This window comes from Saccostrea cucullata, unplaced genomic scaffold, assembly GCF_032062105.1.
Source record: "Saccostrea cucullata isolate Sc308-1 unplaced genomic scaffold, CSIRO_AGI_Scuc_v1 ctg9302, whole genome shotgun sequence".
Taxonomy (NCBI): domain Eukaryota; kingdom Metazoa; phylum Mollusca; class Bivalvia; order Ostreida; family Ostreidae; genus Saccostrea; species Saccostrea cuccullata.
In genome coordinates, this window is record NW_026925636.1 from 1 (window position 1) to 24,019 (window position 24,019).

The 24,019-nt window shown below is 33.2% G+C and overlaps 2 protein-coding genes across 2 annotated transcripts; one reads left to right on the top strand and one right to left on the bottom strand.

Moving 5' to 3' along the window:
• The first annotated feature begins 13,601 nt into the window (after window positions 1-13,601).
• Window positions 13,602-19,021, top strand: LOC134269404 (protein TsetseEP-like). The gene is made up of 3 exons (XM_062751594.1): window positions 13,602-13,704; window positions 17,668-17,820; window positions 17,921-19,021. Exons 1-3 carry the CDS (start codon window positions 13,662-13,664, stop codon window positions 18,766-18,768), a joined length of 1,044 nt encoding a protein of 347 aa, XP_062607578.1. The 5' UTR covers window positions 13,602-13,661; the 3' UTR covers window positions 18,769-19,021.
• Window positions 19,022-20,000: 979 nt separating this feature from the next.
• LOC134269405 (peroxisomal membrane protein 4-like) lies at window positions 20,001-23,716 on the bottom strand. Its single transcript, XM_062751595.1, has 4 exons — window positions 23,504-23,716; window positions 22,100-22,162; window positions 21,716-21,914; window positions 20,001-21,039 (listed from the first exon to the last, which is right to left on the bottom strand). Exons 1-4 carry the CDS (start codon window positions 23,596-23,598, stop codon window positions 20,791-20,793), a joined length of 606 nt encoding a protein of 201 aa, XP_062607579.1. The 5' UTR covers window positions 23,599-23,716; the 3' UTR covers window positions 20,001-20,790.
• Window positions 23,717-24,019: the final 303 nt, after the last annotated feature.

Below are 24,019 nucleotides of genomic sequence, written 5' to 3' on the forward strand. Positions count from 1 at the left end.
CACTATGTATTTTTGTAAGGATTATATAAGAAGTTTCGGAATCCAATATAGGTATGGTAATTCAAATTCAAATGATAGTTTCGAATATTAAAACTAATCAAAACTGACGTTTGATTTTAAAGAATTTCCTCCTTAGAAAGAAGCGAAATAATTATTATATTCTGTCGGCTTTAAGAATTTTTCAGAAATCTTAAATTCTTCAAGATTTCCATCTAAATGTAATTAGTATAAAATAACCGAACTTGAATAATTACATACATATTTATCATCAAATTCGCATTATTATAGGAAATAATTTCATAATGCATTAACCGGCTTCTTAAAGTCAAGTTGAAAACAAATTTTCTCCAGCTTTACTTGTACATGCATCTAAATAAGTGGTATTAAGGCTTTTATAACAGTATACAATAGAAAACCATGCAACGTTTTTGAAGACACAGATAATTCTTACGAATGAGATATTCAATAATAAAGCGACGCAAAGGAGCAACCAGTGCAGACTTAAAATGTGTATAAACATATATTTAGTTATAACATTTCATTTTGTAGAAATCTTCAATCATATTCTGACCTTCAATATCATGGTGAAATCTATCAATAGGAAATGGGTTTTTTGTAAAATTATGTTTCAAAAAACCTCAAAACACAAGCTCCAGTTGCTACCAAACGATTTAATTGGTTGTAATGGTGTTAGTAAGAGGACACAGAGCGATTGAAATAGAAATATAAGTATGAAAGGGAAGACAAGGAATAAAATCGGAATGTGGGATTGTTCCAAAACAACTGATTCTAATGTTCATTTGAATAAGAACTCTTATATATCATGTAAGCTTTGAAAGCTTCTCAATGTAGGAAAAAAGCTTTTGTTTCAAACACATTGAGTTAACAGTGTTATCAGTAACTGTTTATAAAAATAAGAGAAATCTTTCTTGCTTTCTTAAAGAAGTAGACTGCTAAACAGATTTCTTAATCCCCCTGACACATTGCAATCGCCTGCTGAAGATTTCTAATAGCAGGTTCCATCTTATCTGTAACGATTTGTGTATTTGTTTTGCGTTTTTCCTAAAAAAAACAAAAACAAAAAACAAGTCAATCCTTTCTTTTTTTAATTTAAAATTTTTTTTAAATTTTTACGAAATGTCTAGGAGGTCATTTTTGTGCCTGAAAGAACCGATAATAGGAAATCTTTCCACAATCACTATGGTTCTGATTGTTATTCTGGAATTAAGCTGACACCCGATGAAAAAGGACAATATTGTTTGAATGCTAGTGGGCGTATATATGCCCAATATAGTAAAATCCTACCAGTTTAATACATGCGTGGTTTGTTACTTCCAATATTAAAAAAATATGCCCTTGCAATTTCTATTCTAGTTTTTCCTCCTAGAAAATGTTTAATAACTATTCCGGTAACAATTTAACCCCTCATCCAGTGAATAACTTTATGAAGATATTCATTAGAAAATACAGATAATTCTGAATTTGTTTTAAAGAGTTTTTATCAATTGCTAACTTAATCTAATAATTTGTATTTTTTCATTCACAAAATAGACAAGACTTAATAGTGTCCATCAAAGTCGTAATTTTTTTTTATTTTTTTTTATTTTTTTTTTTTTGATTAATAGTTATGTAGTTGTAGAAATTTCTCAAACTTGAAGTCAAAACCCAAAACCAAAAGTACAAAAATATAAAAACCAATGACTTTATTGTCTAAAATAAAGAATTGATCTTTATCGAGTACCCAGTAAATGCAGAGTAAGGAACTATTGCTACTGCACAATTTTCTCTCGAAGTGCCTTTAGTGTTTGTTTGTTTGGTTTTTGGTTTTAATGTACATAGATACAATGTAGCAACAGTCTGGTGTAATTTTCTTCCACCTACCTTGTTTCAGCATCAGAGAGATAAGAAGAAGACTATATGTCTCCTTTTTACCAAAGTCATCTATTTAGCTAGTTATGATGTCAAGAACACAATTGTAACTTTATTTCCTAGATCTTAGACTAGCTAACCATGGTCACAAAAATCACTGGACTTATTCAAATCCATGTTGCAATCCATTCACTTACAATAAGAATACGAATGAGGTCACTGAATATAGTATAAAACACTGTGCGCAAAGGCCTTCCAACATCCCAACTTGTGATTTTAACACAACGGAATACGTACGCTAACAATACATGATAGATTGCTTGTATACAGCGTTTATAAATGTTCCTTTTGGCTTTGTTTATATTCTATGTTTTAACTTGAGGTTTAACAAACTCATTTATCTGCTGAAAACAAAAAAAGATTTCAAACAGTCAAACAACCATCAATCGCCATAAATAACACCATATTCTAAAATAGAAAACCAACAGAGTAGCATTTTCATGACCGAGTATAAAATATAATCCGAATTAAGAATGTCCTCAAGTTTTCTCCGATTTATGTCCATATAATATTTGTCCATACCCATATTCATTTCGGCGAGACAACTTCGAAAATATTCTACCTTGCCCGTCTTTTAGTCCGAACAAAACACAGAGATGGCTGGTTGTAATTCATTCGACATAGCTAGCATGATTTAGGAAGATATGGAACAGTAATCAATCAACATGTACATACATCAGTTTAGAAAGTCCATTTACACGATTCAAATCAAAAGCAGAGAAAATTATCAGAGGTGGGATCAGGTGCCATGGAGAAGTAAGCAATACCTGTCCACCGAAAACAAACGCCTTGTGCTTCTCGTCATGATCAGGTAGACGCAAAAATCTCTGAACAATTCAGGGTTAAATTAATGTTCTAACAATTCATTAGTAATCAAAAAGCGTTCGACTACATTCGACTAAATGATAGGTTGTATTTGGTGACAAAGAAACTAATTATCTGCGTAGTATCGACTTAAAACAAGAGTGTTGATTTCCCTGTTTCATCATCTTATTTTTCAGTTGTTTGCAATCGTTTTTTTTCTGGATTTGTTCGTATGTACAGCATGTTCTTGTGTGTCGAATTACGGGAAAGACATGTACTCCATATGCAGGTGATTACCTTGGTAATCTTTTAAGTTCACAATGTTTTGTACACATAATGAATTTACATATACAAGATGATTGATGATTGATTGTATATTGTTTAACGTCCCACTCGAGAATTTTTCACTCATATGGAGACGTCACCGTTTGCCGGTGAAGGGCTTCAAATTTAGACCTATACTCGGCACTCAGGGCCATTGGGCAGTGACGGTTCTTTATCCTGCCAACTCCTACCGAGACATAGGACCTACATTTTAAAGGTCATATCCGAAAGACCCGTGACTTTCACTTCTAGTGCCGAGCGTTTGGCGAAGGAACAGTCACTACCTATGTTTACGTCTTAGGTATGACGCGGCGCCGCAAACAAGAATGGAACCCGGGCCTCACGATCACGAAGCGAACGCTCTACCACTAGGCTACAGTGACCGGTCACATACATGATGAGTATTTCAGGTATATTTGTTGCCATTTATATTACTTTAACATAAACAATTATGAAAATTTATTTGCATTTTATGTTTGGAAAATGTAAAAAACAGGCGCGTAGCAACAGGGGTGGGGACTGGGGGAAACTGACCCCTTTTTTCTCATACATAATTTTTACTATTGGAAATGTTCATTGAAAGGCCGCCCCCCCCCCCCAAGTTTTGTTACAGTAAAGCGAAATAAGGGTTAAGTAGTATATAATGTATGAAAGAAATTTGGTATGGAAAAAAGTTGGCCTCCCCCCCCCCCCCCTATTGATAATTGAAAATACTTTGTCGATAATCTATAGGCCAGAATAATATAAGTATTTTCTTTTTCTCGTGTTTAGGTTTCAGAATAAACTTCTGCTTTTTATAAATACTAGTAAAACAATTCGTCTGCTGATAACGGTGCGCATTTGGTACCCAATAAAATTATTACATATAGTTTGATGACCTTATTTAAAAAAAAACTTCATTAGATATTGTCAATCAGAGGCGCAACTGCATTTTTTAAATATCAACTTCAGAGTACTTGATTAAAGAATAAATATGATTTTAACCAAATAATTTGGTGAATGACCAATGACCAGGTAAGCAAATTGACGATTTTCATTTTTATTGATGATGCAGCGGTTTAACAGGTCAAAGAGTATGGACTTTAAGTCTATCGTGGGATATGGTTCTATAAATTGTAGAATAGTTTGATGTTATAGATTTTGATGAAAATTTTAGATTTCAAGTCTAGAAGTTTCTTGAAATTCTTAGGTATCCATTTTCGATTAGCACCATTTCTTGATTATATTATTGGTGGAACATTTTTTTGAACCCGCTACGTATTTTTGCTTGTAACATTTTCATGAAGTTATCATACGTTCTTACCACTGATTTTTAGTGTTCAACCCGGTTTAAAAAAGAAGAAAAAAATAACTTCTATAACAACCTTAACGTAAAAAAGAACAACAAAAAATCTAATGGTATAAAACTGAAAGCGATACTTACTCTGATCAATAGCTGCTCAAATTTTCTCGTCGTTATCCATTACTCAATGTGTTATCTGCAACATCTGCTGAGGATTTTGAACTGTAAATGCACATATAAGGGCACATAAGGCACAAATGCAAGATTATACACGTAAAATCAAAACTGTTATTTTTTCAATCATTTATTTTTTGCTTGTCATAAGCGACGAGCATTTTCCGCATCTACGTTTACATAAACGGTGATTTCTTGTAATATTGCCAAGGAATCATACATATTTATTTTTAATATTGTACTTTTGGGGTATTGATTTTAAAGTTCTTCTATTTCCTTATTAAAAAAACATGAATGTATGTAAATTTTGACCAACTTGCGGTGCAAACCATAAAAATAGCCCCAATGAAAATGGATACAAATTGTGAACATTAGATTCCGTTTAAAGAGAATATATAGGGGCATTAATTATGGAAACATTATTATTCAAGAATCACAAAAACGCGTCTTTTGGACAGAAACAAACAAATATTGAGATTCGTATATGAACAATTTTCTAACACATTTCCTTCTCTTTTTCACATTTGAAACAAAAGAAACATTATAAGAAGAGCTGCCAAAGAATCAGGAATGATTTTGAGGCCAAATTCCCTGAAGCACCAGAATTATCTGCAAATGATGCATTAAGCACAAGTGCACGAAAAATACACATGCATTCTAATAAACGCAATAATTTCTTTTTACATCTTATTTGAAAGAACTTCATCTAAAAGTTGGATATATATTTTTCTTTTACTTTTGTGGCTTCATAAAATACGGAAGTCGAAACCTATTGATAACAGCCAGGCATCATCGAGACGCAAAACATAAGTTAATGAAAAGAGCTACCTAGCCATACGTTTATCCGTCAACCTAATCATCAGCCAGAAACACGTCTGATACATACCGGTATCTAATATGATCGAGTTGCATATGATGAAGGTGAACCTTCAATTTCAATTTAATTCTTATATATTTAGTTATTGTTAAAATTAATTGAAAAAAGTACAGAAATACATCTAAAAATACAATCCTTTTCTTAATAAATAAAACCTGTGCAAGTATATTTCACCAAAAACAATACATCAAATTGAGTATATATATAACTTAAAGTTATTTAGATTTTTAAAAAAAATGTAATTTGTATACTTGTATATACTCTAGATCTCTGGAAAAAATTAATAAAGGCCCGGTCGTAAAAGTTCAACCATTCTTATGCTCTGAGGTAGGTTTTGCAATTAACAGACAAAATCTTGATTTGTGATTATTTCACTGATTTGACCAATTGTAAAGTTTCTCCTCTAATTCTGTCTAGCGAAGAAAATCAATTTGCTCTATTTCTCTATATTTTTCTTCCTCTTTTCAGCGTCTAGACGTTATACAAGTTTCAATCATTATTGCAAAATGAATTACTCAAAATGGAAAGCGTAAAATATTTTGTTTCAATTGAAAGAAAAACCTTAATAATGATACGTCATGCACAGTCCGTTTTATTTATCTTCAAATAAGTCATATATATTGTACGTGGGTTGATCCCAAAGTATTATTTAGATAGATTACACGATCTGTACGTACTGGTTTTGCAGAAAAATCAGGTAACAACATTGTCTTTGTTTGAAAGGCATATCATACAAAGTGTATTTTAGAGCAACTTGGAACAACTTGGAATAAGGCTTATTATAAAGAAATATATTTTAGAGGAACTTGGATTAAATTATACTACTAGTAATCCAACTCATACTCATATCTCACTTTCTAAGGAGGAAACTATTAAAAATCATATGTCCTTTAATATTCTAAACAACCAAAATGAATTTGAACAACCCTGGCTGTATAAGATTTCAAAACTTCATAAAAATATCTTAACAAAGATACATAGCGTGTTCCAATATACATGTTTTTTCAAGCCTCTTTCTTTACTCATCACTAATATATTAACAATAGCGAAGGAGAAACTTCAAGAGTACTGTGTAACAATGTATTCGACAAGTGATGTAAATCAAATGTCAATACAACAAAATTCCAAAGGTGGTGTAAATTTGATGTGAATACAGCAAAATTCCTAGGAACTTTTGAAACATTTGAAATCGCAAAATTTTACTAAACCCAACAACATAAAACATGACTTCACCTTTATAATTGTTCAACTATCCCTCACGCTAAATTAAAGTCTAGGCTCTCTGACATCATTGACAGCTGATTTTTCAATAGAAATGGAACTCATCAATTAACTTGTCTTGACGATGTCATTGGATATTTGCAAAATTACTTTGTTAAAAAAATTTGATTGTACACACACGTACTCTGAAGTTGATATCAAAAAGATGCTTGAGTTTCCAATGGACAATATTTATGTGGTTTTTGAAGACTAGGTCTTCTAACAATATCTATCGGAATTCTCATTGGTACCAATTACGCCTCAATATAAGCAAACATTTTTTTTTGTATTCACATGAAGCAGAATTTGTTAAAAATCATTTTCCGTGAAAAGAAAAAACACTTGCTATCGACGACGAATTGTTGATTAACAATGGTTATTTTCATTCTAATCTCGACACTATATATCCCTATGAGCTTGAAATAAAAGATATCACAGAGTCTGACACATTTGTTTCATATTTGGATAATTTGCTAGAAAAAGACGTGAATAGTAATTTAACAACAATGCTTTATGATAAACTTGATGATTTTGATCATTCAATCGTCAACTTCCCTTTCTTATGAAGCAATATATATTCATCACCTGCATACGGAGCTTACCGGTATATCTCTCAACTGATTCGATACGGAAGAGCATGCTCTACGTATGAACGATATCTAAAACGAAGAAATTTATTGCAAACAAGTTGATGAAGCGAGAATATTAGCAGTCTCGTTTTAAGTCATCATTTCGTAGGTTCTATGGTAGATACAATGACCTTGTCAGCAAATACAATTTATCGGGTCATTATCGGGTCAAGTACAAAATAAGACGAAAATAGTCCCATCCACATAATCTGCAGTAAATCGGTTTTGTTATTATAATATTTTTGAAAGATCATAAATATTCATGTATGATTATATCAATTGTATTCTTATATAAATATATGTACAACACAATAAATTACTTTTTAATGAATATTTACAAGCACTTTGATTGAAATAATTAAGTATAATAAAAACCAAGAATAGATCTAAAATAACAACACAACTTTAATTTTTTTTTACAATTTGACAGGTCGACAGGTCGACAGGTTGACAGGTCGACAGGTCGACAGGACGACAGGTCGACAGGTAGACAGTTTTTTTTTTATAATTCAATGTATATTTATTTAGTTATATCACTACAAGAATCATCATAAGGGTGGGTGGGGGGGTCACTCATATCATAAGATACATGTACATGTACATTGAATGCTTAAAAGTGTAATTTCCATTCTCTTTTCATATGCGCAATGTCTGATAACAGTTATATGTATACATCTCCATTTGACAATCCAAACCTATGACGACATGTTGACATGCTGAATTACATATTTAAATAAACATGTCTACCTGTCGACCTGTCAACCCGTCGACCTGTCTACCTGTCGACCTGTCAACCCGTCGACCTGTCTACATGTCGACCTGTCGACCTGTCAACCCGTCGACCTGTCTACATGTCGACCTGTCGACCTGTCTACCTGTCGACCTGTCTACCTGTCGACCTGTCAACCCGTCGACCTGTCAACCTGTCAACCTGTCGACCTGTCGACCCGTCAACCTGTCGACCTGTTAAGCAAACATAGTAACATTTGTTTGAACAGATAATCTTTTAAATTAATTTATATGCAAGATTAAATATCTTGTTTTGTACATTTATAATCCATTTGATATAATAATTGGTTGACGATATAGAATGCAATAAAGAATGCAATCGGTTGGTATAATTCACCAACAATGGCTCTAAATATTCATTAAAATAGCATACATTTAATTCATATACAAAATATGCTAATTTATATTGTTTTGTACATTTATGAATATAAATAAATATGCAAAAATATATATTCTTACGAGGAAAAAAATGGAACTATTTTCGTCTTATAATGAACTTGAGCCAATTTATCTAAAGTCTGATACAATTTATCATTAACTTTGACTTTTTTTCATACTGATTGTTAGGCCATTATTTATACCTCGAATTGTCAATGGGTTTTTCGGTTTTCCCGAATATGACAAGGAGCACACGGCGGGTGTGGCCGGTCGGCAGGGGATGCTCACTCCTCCATGACATCTGATTCCACCTCTGATGTTTTCGAGGTCCTTGTTTGCTCTGCTCCTATTTTGTAATATTTAATGGATTTTTGAGCTCGAATATATATTTCATATATTTCATCAATGAAACAACTGCAATAAAACTTTACTTACAAACACCCCATTCTATTTAAAATTCGATACGAATATACATTGTCAAATATCAAAATTACCATAAGGTTGTGTACATACAAAGTAAGCAAGGTGAAAAGAAAAGCTTATCTATAAAATTAAGAAATTGCAGAGGATTGATTGATTGCATGTTGTTTAACGTCCCCCTCGAGAATTTTTGACTCTTATCGAGACGCCACCACTTGCCGTTGGAGGGCTACAAATTTTGTCCTATGCTCGGCACTTAGGGCCATTGAGCAGTGAGGGATCTTTTTCATACCAACACCTACTGCGACACGGGACCCCGGTTTATACGGTCTCATCCGAAGGACCGGTCTCCACGTCCCACATGGGATTCGAAGTCACTTTTTTAGGTTGTCTACTTGGTTTTCTCAGCCATTGTCAGACAATTATAAATTGCTCAGTCCTATCGAAATGACCCTTCAGTCAATCTTAAGGTGATCACTCTCTCTAGCTTAATTAAGAAAGCCATTTTGATTAAAAGACAAAATGGAGAGAGATCAACCTTTTTCTTCTTTTTCCATCCGTATTTTAAAGTCTGTTATCAATGTATTGGTTATGAGGCGGTGGCCTTGATTTTGTAGGTGGCTTTCTGTCATATACGTGTTAAATGATACACACAATTATTATCGTAAAAATCATTTCTTTCAGTTAACATATTTCAACAAAAGATTTAAGATTTATTAAAATAAATACCAAATAAATCTTACCCCAGATATATTATATAATTATCTTTCCGCGATAATATATAGTTGATGCTGCAGATCCTTTTTTCTACATCAATTTTCAAAGTAAATTTCCTCGTGAAGAAATCTACAGGAAATGAGAAGATAGACTTAAGTTCCAAAAGCCATTTCTATCAATCCAGAAACCAGACAATATCCGGTGTAGGAATATATGTTTGTTTCTTGCCACGCTCAAAATAAATGGTTATCTAGGGAAGCTCCATCACGGATTATTTCAACTTAGTTAATATATTAATGGAATAAATTGAAACAAAAGTTAGAAATTTTTCTCTTAATCTATAGATATCTACAGGTGGTCACGTTATCTAGTTTCTGAAGTTAGAGGAAAGTATACCGTTTCCTTACTCTTTATAGTTAATGTTCTTTATAATATTGTTTTTTGATATTGATATATAATGAATAAAGGAAGAATCTATAGATGCGCTGCTTTCATCCAATATCCTATGTATGGAAGCTTTTCTAATATTGAAATGAGGAACACCACCAATTAAAAACACAAAATCACTTGTTTTAAATAATTATTAATTTCTTTAAAATTTGTAAAAGCTAATGAATTCAAGCTCATTTTGATGAAAGAAAAAGTAAAAGACAATGCAAAATATCTTTGGAACAGATACGGATCTTTTGCATTCGATCAATCGATGATTTCCAAATTTCACATATTGACGTTAAACTTAGTACACCAATCTCTTCAATTTCCAGGGTCGGTATATTATGCCCTGTTCATAAAAATATTTTGCTTGTATTTTTTTTTTTATCTTTATCGATATCGTTCTTTATCTTTATGCACCTATATTTCATATGAAAGAAACTGATTTATTTGAGTTTTGAAATTTCTCAAGATATGACCTGATATTTTTACCCCAGCATATTACATAAAGTGCCGACTGATAGGAATTATATCATTGGGCCATTTATCATCGCACATCAATGAATATTGTAAATACATATAAGTTAACCATTGAAAGCATACAAATAACAGGAATTTTGTCTTTGTTTATAGAGTAGGTCAGATCAAATGAACAAATGAAACAACTCTGTGAATATAAAAATGGTTTCAGCCAAGGTTTTAATTTTAAGTCATTTTATTTAAATTAGAAGTGCACTCTGAATTTGATATTTTGAAAAGGGGCTTAAGTTTCTGATTGAAAATATCATTTTTCAAAGATAATGTCTCCAGACATTCATCAGAATTATTTTGGATACCAATTGCATACCATAATCAGCAGACCTATCTTTGTTTTCATATAAAGCAGAACTTATTCAGAGACATATATGTGAGAAGAAGAACACTTGCTGTGGCCTTTAACTTGGCATTTAGACATATTAAAAACATATTATCCATAAATAATAGTTAATTGAATTCATATGACGAGTCGATATATCCCAGTGAACTTAAAATACCACAGAGTCTTACACAAGATATTGTACTAGAAGAGATGTCAATGACGATTTTATGACCCTTTTGATAAACGTGATGGCTTCAAATTTTCTATCGTCAACTTCTCTTATTTGTGTAGCAATATACCTTTTTCATCTGCAAATGGGGTGTATGTCTCTCAAAAGAGTAAATTCTAAGTATGAACAATTCCCAAAACAAGGCACACCCTGGACAAACAAGTTGCTGAAGACTTCAACAGTTTACTTTGAAATAACCATTTTGCAAGTTCTATGGTCGATGTTATGACCTTGTGGCTTGTCAGCAAATACAATCTTACATTAATCCAAATGCTGTCCAACGTTTTTTTTTTACCAATTGATAGACCATTTCTTACACAATGAATTATCTACAGATTTTTCCGTTAATCCGATCATGTCATGGAGCACACGGCGGGTATGACCGGTTGACAGGGAATGCTTATACTCCTCTATGGAATCTGATATAATCTCTGATGTTTTAGAGGTCCGTATTTGCTCTGCCCCTTTTTTTGTTTCATTTCAATTGACTTTTGAGCTTAAATACTGTTCGTTATCTCCATGTTGAATTTTAACATTAATGATTCACATTATTTTAGTAAAAGTATTTTTTAATTGTATGAGTTAAGATTTCCCACAGAGTCATATTTTTCATAAAAATATCAAAGTTTATTCCTCGTCTATATTTCAAAATGAAAGTAATATTTCTTTTCATTTCATTACATTTTTGCTTTCGTTTCTATAAATGCACAATCATGCACGAATTTATTTAAGAACTTAGTTATGTTTTGTTTTCAAGAATCTCATTTTAAACTGATTGGGTCTTATTAAAGGTGTATATCATGAGATCTGTGGGTTTTTTTTAAACCGTGAAATATGTACGATTAAACCCTATTTGTTAAAAAAAAGAATGTATTGCACTTGAACCTTCCATTGGAAAAAGGTATATGAGGATGTTTTACTTGTATTAGAAATGTGCAAAAACTGAGGGGCCAATTTGAGACATTTTCAATACTTTTTGTAATATGATTGAAACAACAATAAAATATCTTAAAATAACAATGAATGTACTGTTTACGTGTTTTTTTTAATTGTTAAAACTTATTAATGACCCAGCGATGATCAATTTTCGTCAGCTTATCTTTCAATCTTTAGAGTTTACTTATATATTTTGCACTTTTCAATGTATAGGTATTATGAATAATACTAAGCTGTATTTAATTGAGTAAAGCTTGCAAGTGTATTCAAGATACATGCAAGACCCTTGTATGTCCTATGCATGATGCATCACATGCAAACTACTTTTATTTTTTAAATGCATGTGTTATTAAATTGCTTATATTTTTTCCTTTCAAAATTTCTTTCAAAACTTCTAGCAACGTATAAGGAAGGCATCATAAATAAATTCAATGGGAACCAATAAACATTGAATAAAGTTTTGAATTTACAAATTCTTCAACTTACCTGAAAGCTATACAATCTCCAAGACAAGCTAATTTACGGATCTTTAACCAATCATCAACTTTTCAAAACCAGAGAGAGAAAAGAGAAAAATGGCCACATTCTACAATCTGTCACGATACATAGAACTTTTTGATAGAAAACAGGGTCTTATCTTGGAGGTATATGAATGAGTTTGTAGGGTGTGTAGTTACAGAGAGTTAGTAATGAACCCCTCTGTGTCCGACAGAACAAGGATTCCATTCTGAGATTGGACTTCTCCCTCCTTAATTTCAACATATGGCACGTGTCTCTCCGATCATTTTATATTAATTTTACCTCTATCACTGGATAATGGCACGTTGAATGGTTAATCTCTCTCTCTCTCTCTCTCTCTCTCTCTCTCTCTCTTTAATGCATCAACCAAAAATAAAACTTTGTTAAACATAATATTCTCAGCCGTAGATTAGAAGTACATGCAATGCCATATGGAAGATTATTGGTTTTGATGCTGCGATTGATATAAATATTGAAATGCATATACGCATATGATAGATGCATGTACTTTAGTGCATGTCAATGATATGGGGGGAAATGTACTCTAACCTTCCGATTGCATATCAGTACAAATGTATTAATGAGTATGCGTCATGTTTCACTATATGGGTGTTTCGGACATTTTATTTTCGGGGGATATGCTTTTAAATGTATATTTTTATTTTTTTTAACCTCGAGGAACTTCTTTCTCTTAATATAACACACATGTATATACAGACACTTTCCGTTCGCTCTAGTCTATATAGGTTTGTGGGATAATTGTATACAAGTTAGTGAGGTAAACAAATTTCGAGCATCGCAGGGTTACTTCCATAATTATTCTGGCTATGTATAAGAAATGTAGCCGACAATTCTAATAAAAACGTAGTAAAAGAAATTAGGTGCTATTGGATGTTTAAATGTCTTTTTATTAGAGATAATTAATTTTGGCTTAAAATGTCTATCAGAAGGGAAAATAAGTTTAAATGGACAATGGTTCTTTTTACTGATGTATACTTGACCTGAATGATATGCTAGCCGCTGACATACCGATGGTGCAATGATCCGTGTGTGTTTACTAACACAGTAACATATACACGAGCTACATGTAGCATATATTAAGTATGGAAGTCCTGAAGATATTGGCCGTGTTTTATCACCTCAAAGGTAAGGAAAAAAAATTCAGTCATGATTTTATAAGGAGGATTTTGTTTATATAGACAGCTGTTTGAAACATTGAGCCAGATTTATGTGTTTTACGAGTTTCCAGTTGTCAATTTCTATCTGTAAATATCGCATATGTATATATGATTTAAAACCACGAAGTGTCAAAATGATGTATTATCTACAGCTGATTATGATATATTGCACATGCATCAAACATGTCAAACAACTACATGTATATTTCATTTACAGAAAGGAAGAGAGAAAGGCGGGCTGGGGGTGGGGTACCTGCAAATAGTTTTCATGGCCAATATTCAAGTTCATGCACACTTATACAATAGGATGGTTTTTGTCTTTGTAAAAGTATGTATTATTCAGAGTAAAATCATATTAAAATATTCATTTTAATCATCCAAATGTTCCAAAAATTGTGTTTTAAAAACAAATTTGGCACAGATTTACTTTCAAAAAGATAAATAGTTTGAACAAATCACGCGTCCAGGTTGTCGAAATTTACAGCAATACACACTAGAAGCCAATTTATTTTTAGAGAAGATATTTTTTTGTATACTCCTCGGAGCTGTCAACCTTTTCCATTTGGCAACTGAAGTGCTCAGCAATTTATCGGAATACAACGTATTTTAAAGAAATGAACGTAAACCAAGGCCACATTTAGTTTAAATAGATGAGTGTTACGATGCCCGCAGGACAGCGTCGACTTTAAAATACAGGTGTGTGTCAAGAAACCACCTTCTATTGTTCAATTATACTCCCTATTTTTTGAGCAAAGGAAAACTATGGGTGAGGGTGGGGTGGGGTGTCTTTTTAGCAAAGCTCATGCCAGAGACCCCCTTCTATTCATACGTGTGCTTGTCATTAGTTTACTCATATTTTAAAATATATATTACATAATATATGTACATGTAAGCAGTAATTAAAAAACTTTCTGTTCTTCCAACAACTCAAGAGACCATGAATTTTGTGAAAGACCTTGAGTTAAACATACCGTCGAACATGAAAAATGGACTGTGACCTTTAATCTAAGGCCTTAAATCTAGATTGTAACATACAGTGTATATACTGAATAATCATTCAATAAAAGGTTCCCCTCCCCCAAAAATTTGCCAAAACTATGCAGCTACAGTGTACATGTATTCGTATTTATTTGTTATAGAGGGAGGGGAAGATCTAGAAAAGTAGTCCAAAGTTAATTCCAATTGAGAGCTAATTTCCAATAATTTTGTTTTCGTGATTATATGATAGGGAATGTGTTAGATATATCTTTGCAATGATTCTAAAGAGAATCCGATTTTTAAAAGACTGGAGATGATGCACCAAAGAGTAGCTCTATAAATAAATATTCGTTCAGAAAAGCAGGTTGAAAAACTTTTTTTTAACTAGGGCTAATTGTAACGGGAACCGTTACAGATGTTCCCCAAACGCTCCCCAACTCCCTTTTGGGCCATATTCCGTGTAAGCTTCATTAAATAAGACAAACGCGATACATTTAAGATTTTAACAAAGTTTTCCCAGAGGTAATCAATTTCAGCATTGCACGCATGCGCATTTGAATGCATGTGCGTAATGACCATATCATCTTGTCTACACTAATCATATATTTTAATATACTAAATATTACAGCATTTAATCCAAAAATATGTTTAATCTAGTGTATTTGTAATTTTACTCATTTCACGTGCACGCACGTGCATGCATGTGCATTATGACCATACCCTTTTGTAGGAGTCTATAATGTCTATCTAAGTTCTGAATCCCATGCTGTTTGGTTGAAAACCAAGGGAGTTATAGCCATTTAAAGTTTAAGCCAATCAGATTGCAGCGCACGTGCATGCGCGTGATTTGATGAAAATTATTATATATCATATTGTAGGATATCCTAAAGCATGTCTATATTTTAAATTTCAAAGCATTTCGTCAAAAAACAAAAAAGATATTGAGAATTTTGTTTCAGCCAATCAGAGCGAAGCGCACGCTCATGCACGTGCAAGCATGCTCATGATGACCATACGTTCTTGTAGGAGTCCATTACGTCTGTCTATGTTCTAAATCCCATGCTGTTTGGTTGAAAAACAAGGGAGTTATAGCCATTTAAAGTTTTAGCCAATCAGATTGCAGCGCACGTGCATGCGCGTAATTTCATGACAATTTCTATATATCATATTGTAGAACATCCTAAAGTATGCCTATGTTTTAAATTTCACAGTATTTCGTCAAAAAACAGAAAAGATATTGAGATTTTTGTTTCAGCCAATCAGAGCGAAGCGCACGTGCATGCGCGTGAGTTCGTGCTAATTTGACAGTGTCACATTATCTACACTATTAATATATCTTTAAATAATAAGTTTCAAATCATTTCATTAAAAAAATGTAAAAGTTATAGCTATATTAAGTATACAAGTCATTTCACGTGTTGCACGCGCACGCACGTGCATGCGTATGCGCGCAAAATGACCTTCGTTCCGCACACCTACACTACACACCCATTAACCCTAAAAAGGTTTTAGGTCAGTTGGGTGAACAGTTTCTGAGAACACTCGCGGACAAAAAAGTACCGGAGAACAAATAAGAAAAAAAATAATAATAATAAGAAACCGAGTAAAAACAATATGTTCCCAAACTCCGTTTGGGGAACATAATTACTGTTGACTAAATCCAATATCAGATCTTATTGTCTGGAGCAACGACCAGATGATTTGGCCTACAAATCTTCTTTGTTTTCCAAAAATAACATTGGACAATGGATTCATACATTCGTTTTTTAAAATAAATGAAATATATATATGGTCTTCTTTCAGTCGAAGCAAGAAACACAAGAGTTAATCATTAAATTAATAGTCACTCATAATAATGTATTAATGTCAGTAATTTAATAAATAAATGACCAATATTAAATTGATACTAATTCTTTGGCACAAGTTGAAATAACTTTTTCGCAGATGTTATAAGATTTTATAATGATGCGCAATGATTATTACTTAATTTCATTCACATAAAAAAAAATCTAGCAGCTTACACAATTAATGTAGGGCTGTTCAACTAAATTATCTATGATATACGAATTGCTAAAGTTCAATAGTTTCCGCATTGATTTCCCGGAACAGATAAATCCTATCATGTTCGATGAACTATCTATTTCAAATCTGATAACTTATCCATATCTATGTCGTATACCTTCCTTATAACATGTACATGCATCTTGTAACATATTGAAAGAATAAATTAAATATATTGAGTTTCTGATTGACAATATCTATGTATGTGTGCTGTTTTTTTTAGACAAAGACGTTCAGCATGCAGTCTCGTTTAAAGTAATCATATCGTATGTTCTATGTTCGATATAATGACCTTGTCAGCAAATACAATTCATCACTAAGTCAGATGATGACTGACTTTTTTCATACTGATTATTAGGCCATAATATACACACGGAATTGTCAACGGATTTCCCCGTTATTTACCTATCATAACAAGGAGCAAACGGCAGGTGTGACCTGTCGGCAGGGGATGCTCACTCCTCCATGACACCTGATCGCACCTCTGATTTTTTGGAGGTCTGTGTTTGCTCTGCTCCAGTTATGTATTGTTTTATTGACTTCTGAGTTTGAATACTGTTCGTTATCTCCATAATTTATATTTCATTGATATGCGCGATAATAACTGAAGACTTGCGTTTCGGGCCCAATATTAAAGAAGAAAAACGCGCATTATTTTAATTGTCTAATCCCTTGAATATCGTATTCTCGTTCAATAGGCCACATTTTCCAAAAAAATTATATACACTTTTCTATATGAAACATTAATTTGCTTACAAAAAAAATAGAAGGACTGACAAAAATCTGCATACAGAATTAATCAATGAAATCGAACAGCACCAAGAGTAAAACATAGGAAAGGGACACTAAAATATGTGTTTGTTAATTTTCAGTTTCATTTCTTTCACTGCAGGTGCGCTAGCTCGATCTCTTCAAGCAACGGAACACGTAGAGGATTTCCGAATATCCTACGCCTTATTTGCCCTCATTGGTTCAGCCCTGATTGTATTGGTAATACTGCTGTGTACTGATATCCCCGCAGAATCCGACGTTCGTCATAAGACAAGTATAATTTTTCAAAATCAACTATTCTAGTGCTAAAAATTGATTCGTACTCTGTAATCAAGTATACGTTAGTGCCTTCCTTTGTATCTTTACTTTTGCAGACGACACAAATGTTGCAGAAGCAAAAGTGAAAGTAAAGAAAAGGAAGAAAAAGAAAATTCATAAGAAGATTCATCGAACCAAGAGCACTGGTAGCATTATATCCTCTATTATAAGCAGTTGGGCGAGTACCTCCGATTCCGAAGACTCGGATAAAGACTCACCCACCCCTGATGCTTTCGCAGTAGAAATAGAATCTGTAAACCTCAGTGAGAAAGATCTTGAGGTAAATAACAAAAATACAGTTGAAAACGACAATCCTGAAGCAGCCGAAACAGGATCTAGAAAGTCGTCAGATTCAAAAACTGAAGAAAAATCTGAAGAGGAATCTCACTCTGAAAATAAGGATGCAAAAGAAGAAGATGCATTTGAGAAAGGTTCTGACAAAGAGAAAGAAAGTAGTGAAAAGGATTCAGACACATCTTCATCCAGCAGTGATTCATCAAGTTCATCAAGTGATGAAAATTCTGATCAAGAAGAATCTAAAGAAGAAGAGTCAGAGGAGCCTTCGCCAGGACATGAAGCCGAAGAGGAACCAAAACCTGAAGATGAACCTACAAGATCACTAGAGAAAGAACCAGAAGAGGTGCAGGATCCTGAACCAGAAGAGGAGCCTGAACCTGAACCAGAAGAGGAGCCTGAACCTGAACCAGAAGAGGAACCTGAACCTGAACAAGAAGAGGAGCCTGAACCTGAGCCAGAGGAGGATGCTGAACCTGAACCAGAAGAGGAACCTGAACCAGAAGAGGAGCCTGAACCTGAACCAGAAGAGGAGCCTGAACCTGAAGAGGAGTCTGAACCTGAACCAGAAGAGGAACCCGAACCGGAACCAGAACCTGAGGACGAATAAAAATAAAAAATAACCATATTACATAAAAATATGGTTGAATGCGGAGAGAATATGAGGTAGCTTATGCTGCAAGGAAGTGGATAGGTAACATGGAACCAGATGATTAGGAATTGTTTTCCTGGAAATGAGAAGGACTATTCTGAGTACCAGTACATACATGTATCTGAGAGATGTATCAACTGTGCATAAGATTCTGCTTTAAAGGGCAATAAAAATTGTATTAAGACAATTGTATCAGCTTACATTCCTAAAACAAATACACATGCAACATCAATGTTATATACAAGTTCATTCTTCTTTTTTCTCCCTTACAATTTATCCAACTTTTATCAAATTTATTAAAGCAGTGAAATTCAAAATGACTTTATTTTTAAACAATAAAGTAAAAGTAATAAGATATTGAAATGAAACTGAACACAGAATTTAACATCCTCAAAACATCAGGGGTCATAAGTCCACTCAGGGCTGTTGGATCCCTAATTTTAACTGGCTGACTGCAGTGATTTCAGGGAAATTACAATTTCTAATTGTTTTTTCCAAAGAAGACTAAGAACCCCAGATGCTGTGAGGATGAAAAGTAGATGACAGGCAAAAATATTTATTAATAACTATATTTCTCACAAACAACACAAACTTTGAAAACCTTCAATTGTGATTAATTCTTTTCAGTAATGTTCAACTTCAAATAAAAAAAAATAATTATTGCAATACAATAAGTCAATAATATCAGAAAAATATGTTGAGCTCTCGTGCAAGTATAGTAGGAAAAGGGGAAATTTTACATAGAAAAGATATTGCTGGACCAGAATTGAACCTTGGACCCCAGTTAGGTGTTTTACCACTGAGCTACCCAGGCTGATATCCCCTGTAGCCTGGACCATCCATTCCTCCCTCCCTTCATAGTCTTTGACCTTGAAAACACAAAATCACAGGCCCTGTTGGGACTTACTAATTTACTCATAACCTGAAGAAGCCACTCCCCCCCCCTTCTGGCCACTAAAATGTATTGGAAATAAGGAATCCATAATAAAACATAGCTGGACTGAGAATCGAACCCAAGACCCCTCCCTGTATAACAAGTCAGGTGCTCTACCACAAAGCTTAATTGGCATGTTCCCAGGCAAATATCCACTGTCAGTATAGCCCAAACATCTACACTAGGATGATATGAGGAAAAGCCACACATTAATCTATGCATTTTCAGAATAAATACATATCATTGGTTCAACAAGTTATCATTCTTTACATATTTAATTTTACTGCTGCTACATGTATCAGACGATGATCAAAAGATCAATCTATATCATTAATTAATCATACTGACATCTGCAGCAACATTGCATGTAATTACATGTTTTAATTTTAAATATATCAGAGTTATATGTACACTTATCAAGCCTCAAACAACCTTATACAGTCAATGACAGCTTAATTAATATATAAATATACATGAATAAATTTTTGGTACATATTTTTAAAATAACTGATAAAGGTTGACAAAAAATTGTATACAAACATGAAATTATTATCTTTGAAATGTTACACTGTAAATGTGTACATATAATTACAGACTGACTTTCAGGTTGAAGGTAAAAGAATCTCAACCACACTTAATAAATACGGGCAGAAGCTGCTCCTGACATATGAAGGAATAAATACTTAAAAGTGATTCAATTTGAAAATATAACATTGTTCAATTGTTTCCATAATCTTTAACCATAAAGTTTATGAAGCATCGTAATCATATGATTGGTCCTATATTCAATATACATGGTAATTATATGTTGGCAAATAATTGATAATTAAAGCCTTACTGTTTAGTACTTAATTTATACACCCATCTCTATCTTTTTTTTTCTTTTTTGTTTCATATGACATTTTTTTTAGATTTAATTGGACAGCTAGGTTATGAGTGCAATACTTGGAACATAAGTTAACAAAATCAAAATCATAATTAGGGAAAAAAAATATATACTTGATTATAATCTGCATTAAATAGTTTTATAAAACAGGCTGATCTAATTATTTGTTATATATAAGGAAATTCTTAAAGCTATTCCATCTATTACTGTCATGATAGAGATAAGTCATGGAGGACTTCAGAGAAGGTTGTAGGGTGTCCCGTTCATATTCAAATAACCACAACACAATTCCCCACACGATGGCCGCAAACCAGGGGAACACAGGTGCCTTGGGAGCCGGAATGTACCCACGCTTTACTGATAACTTGGCAAGTCCGTAGAGAATTCGGGACAACAAGTACAGGTTGATCTGCAGTTTAAATGTATATTCTTATTATCATACTTAATGTATTCGTTTTATTACAATTACAAATTACAATGAATTCATTTTTTTTTTTACATAAGGAAACAAGATTGAATAAGCATATAATTAAATGCATCACCATAATTTAGTGAAATATGAGTTTTCTAATAACTGTGAGGTTTAAATTTTCACACCAAAATGGAATACCAATGACCTCTTAGATTAATAATTAAATCAATTTAAACTGTACACAAGTCTATAGTGACTCATCTGTCACAGGATATATCGTCTAATAATTATATATACATAATTATAAAAAAAAATCATCATGTATGGCATTGATTATGTATTGGAAAGATAAGCACATTGTCTAATAATACTTATACACAGTTGTTCCCCTTCATTGCTAGCTAATTGAATATAAAAAGAGTGTAGTGAAAATATACAGAATGACTTCAAGCAGTCAAGTGAGTAAACATTTCATTACATGATTGAACATTACTTGTACTGAGCTTTCTGTTCTGATACACGTTCCCTATTCAAGGGTATCCAATCCGAAATTAACTAGATTTTGGACTGGAAACCTTTGACAATCAAAGACGCACCTTCAGACATTAAAATTATTCAGTAGCATATCATTTTACATTATAAATCCCTTAAGCATCAGCAGCATTTTACATACCTGTTCGTTAACTTTGTTGTATTTTCCGAATACAAAGTATCCCCCTATAAAGGCCGCTATAAAGGACTGGTACTGTTTCTCGTGGGTTTCCAGCCAGGCCAGTATATTGGTTAAGGTCTTATAGGCCACCACAAAACAGGCCAGGTTTTTGGAATGTGTGAAGGTGGCTTCTAATATGCCCTGGGTCATTTCTTTAAAACTGCAATTAAATTCAAATGAAATCAATGTTAAAGCTTTGTAAAATATATTACCCGGGTATATCAATTGTTGATAAAAGGATAATTTATTAACCAGTCTATTCTATTTATAGAGAAAAATTGGTTGATTTCATACATGATGAAACTGGTGAAGTGATTTGAAATTAATTAATATTTAACTAATTACCTTCCTCTTCTGAAAAGGAGAGTCATCACTAGGGCATGGGGAAATCTGATTTTGGCACCATACCTACAGAGAAAAAAATATTTTGTTATAGGAAAAAGCTATTGCATGCTTCACTATTCAATTTCATATTTTTGAAAAATATTAAAATGTTTTTCTGCGATGACCTTGTAGCAAGTTGAACAAATATTGTACACAAAGTATATCATTTCACAAGGGTATAGCATAAGCTCATCAGACATCTTGACTTTGTCGAGGTGGGCTAAAAATTATTCTCAAAATTACACTTTAGTCTTAGTCATTAGTTTTTTTGTTAGAAAGGGCCCGGTTTCAATAATTCTGGTCTGGTAATTGATCTGTCACATTCCCCCCCCCCTCCAGACATGTTACAGTTGGTGCTCTGCAATTTGCTATATTGTGATTGGTGAAAGACATGTCAGGGAAAAGCCTTGGTTGGTAACTTTTGGGGTGAATGTTTTAGTTGAAAGAAAAAAAATGGCAGTCAGACATATTTTATCCTAGCTGTAGATCTGTATCTCACAGAAAAAAAATATATTGACAGACTGGCAACTGTCAATATATTTTTGGGGGGAGAGTTACAGATCTGCAGCTATGATGTCATGTACATTGCATTGTTTTTGCTTTTGCGTCTTGGATTTAACTGCAGAGATGTGCCTAATTCAGGTCCAAAATAGGTTGTTTTGGATGTCAGATATGTTGCAGGATAAACAAAATACATGATTACTGCTTTAAAATATGTTATTTTTGGGCTCATGTCAAAAACATGATGGAGGGTTCTGTAAGCCTTGTTCTCTGTCATGTTCTCTTACCCTTGCCCAAATATAGCTTATATTTTGAGACAGTAACATGATGTATCTTATATTTATTTAGCTGCATAACCATATAACTCATTTGGTAGAGCACTTAAAATGACTCACAGCTCACAAGGCATATGAGTTCGAATCACACTCTGGTTCATTTTTCCCCCTTTCCGGTTACATTTCAATTGGAGAATTAAATGTAATAGCCCAAGGGCTATTTTAAAAGGGTTCAGATGCATGACAGTCTCTGATTCTACATGTTCTAACTTACATTTAAAAAAAAGGGATATGTACAGAGTTTTCCCTCAAGCCCAGGGGCCAGGGAGTTTTTCTAAACAAATTGATATAATTCCCCATTCATTTTGGTATTGCACCCCAACCCCCTCTTTAGGGAGGATCAAACCCCAGACCCCCTTCTACTTTCTTGAAGTCACCTGTTATTTCAATTCTTAGAAACAACCCTGCATGTTAACGTAACCGATAGGCGACCGAGTCCGTAAAGCTGATTCATTGTATTAAAAATCGATCACTTGTTGACACTTGTAAACACTGGAAAAACTTACATTTGTATTTTGCTTTTACTTACACTGCCCCATTTCTAAAACCTTTGATGATGGACAAAATAGTGTGATACTGCCCAGAGGCCAGAAGATAATTCACTTGTTGGGTTATGGATGCCATATTTGTAGCAAATCACAGCAATATGCACGTTGTTTTATTTCAAAATCGACTCTTGTCGGCTCATGGCTTTCTCCTACTTAGCGTGTTTGATTACTTGATAGTTTGGACTTGTGTGGAACTCTTCCGTGAAAGAGGTAAAAAAAATCGAGGCTTACTTTCATTTTCAAAAGAAGCGATGAGCAAACGTAAACATCTTCTTTCTTTGGCGTTAGCCTTGCCCAAGGAGGCTGATACTACAGCTAAATATTTAAGGTATATAGAATTAAAATTAATGTTATGTAAACTGTTTTAAGTGACAGGTGTTTCCCGCATTAATTTAATCGAATCATAGACTGACAGAATTTCAACTTGTACAGTTGTACATGTGTATGTACTTTAATATTTATCATGTTTGATAATATTTAAAAGACACGTTTTCTTA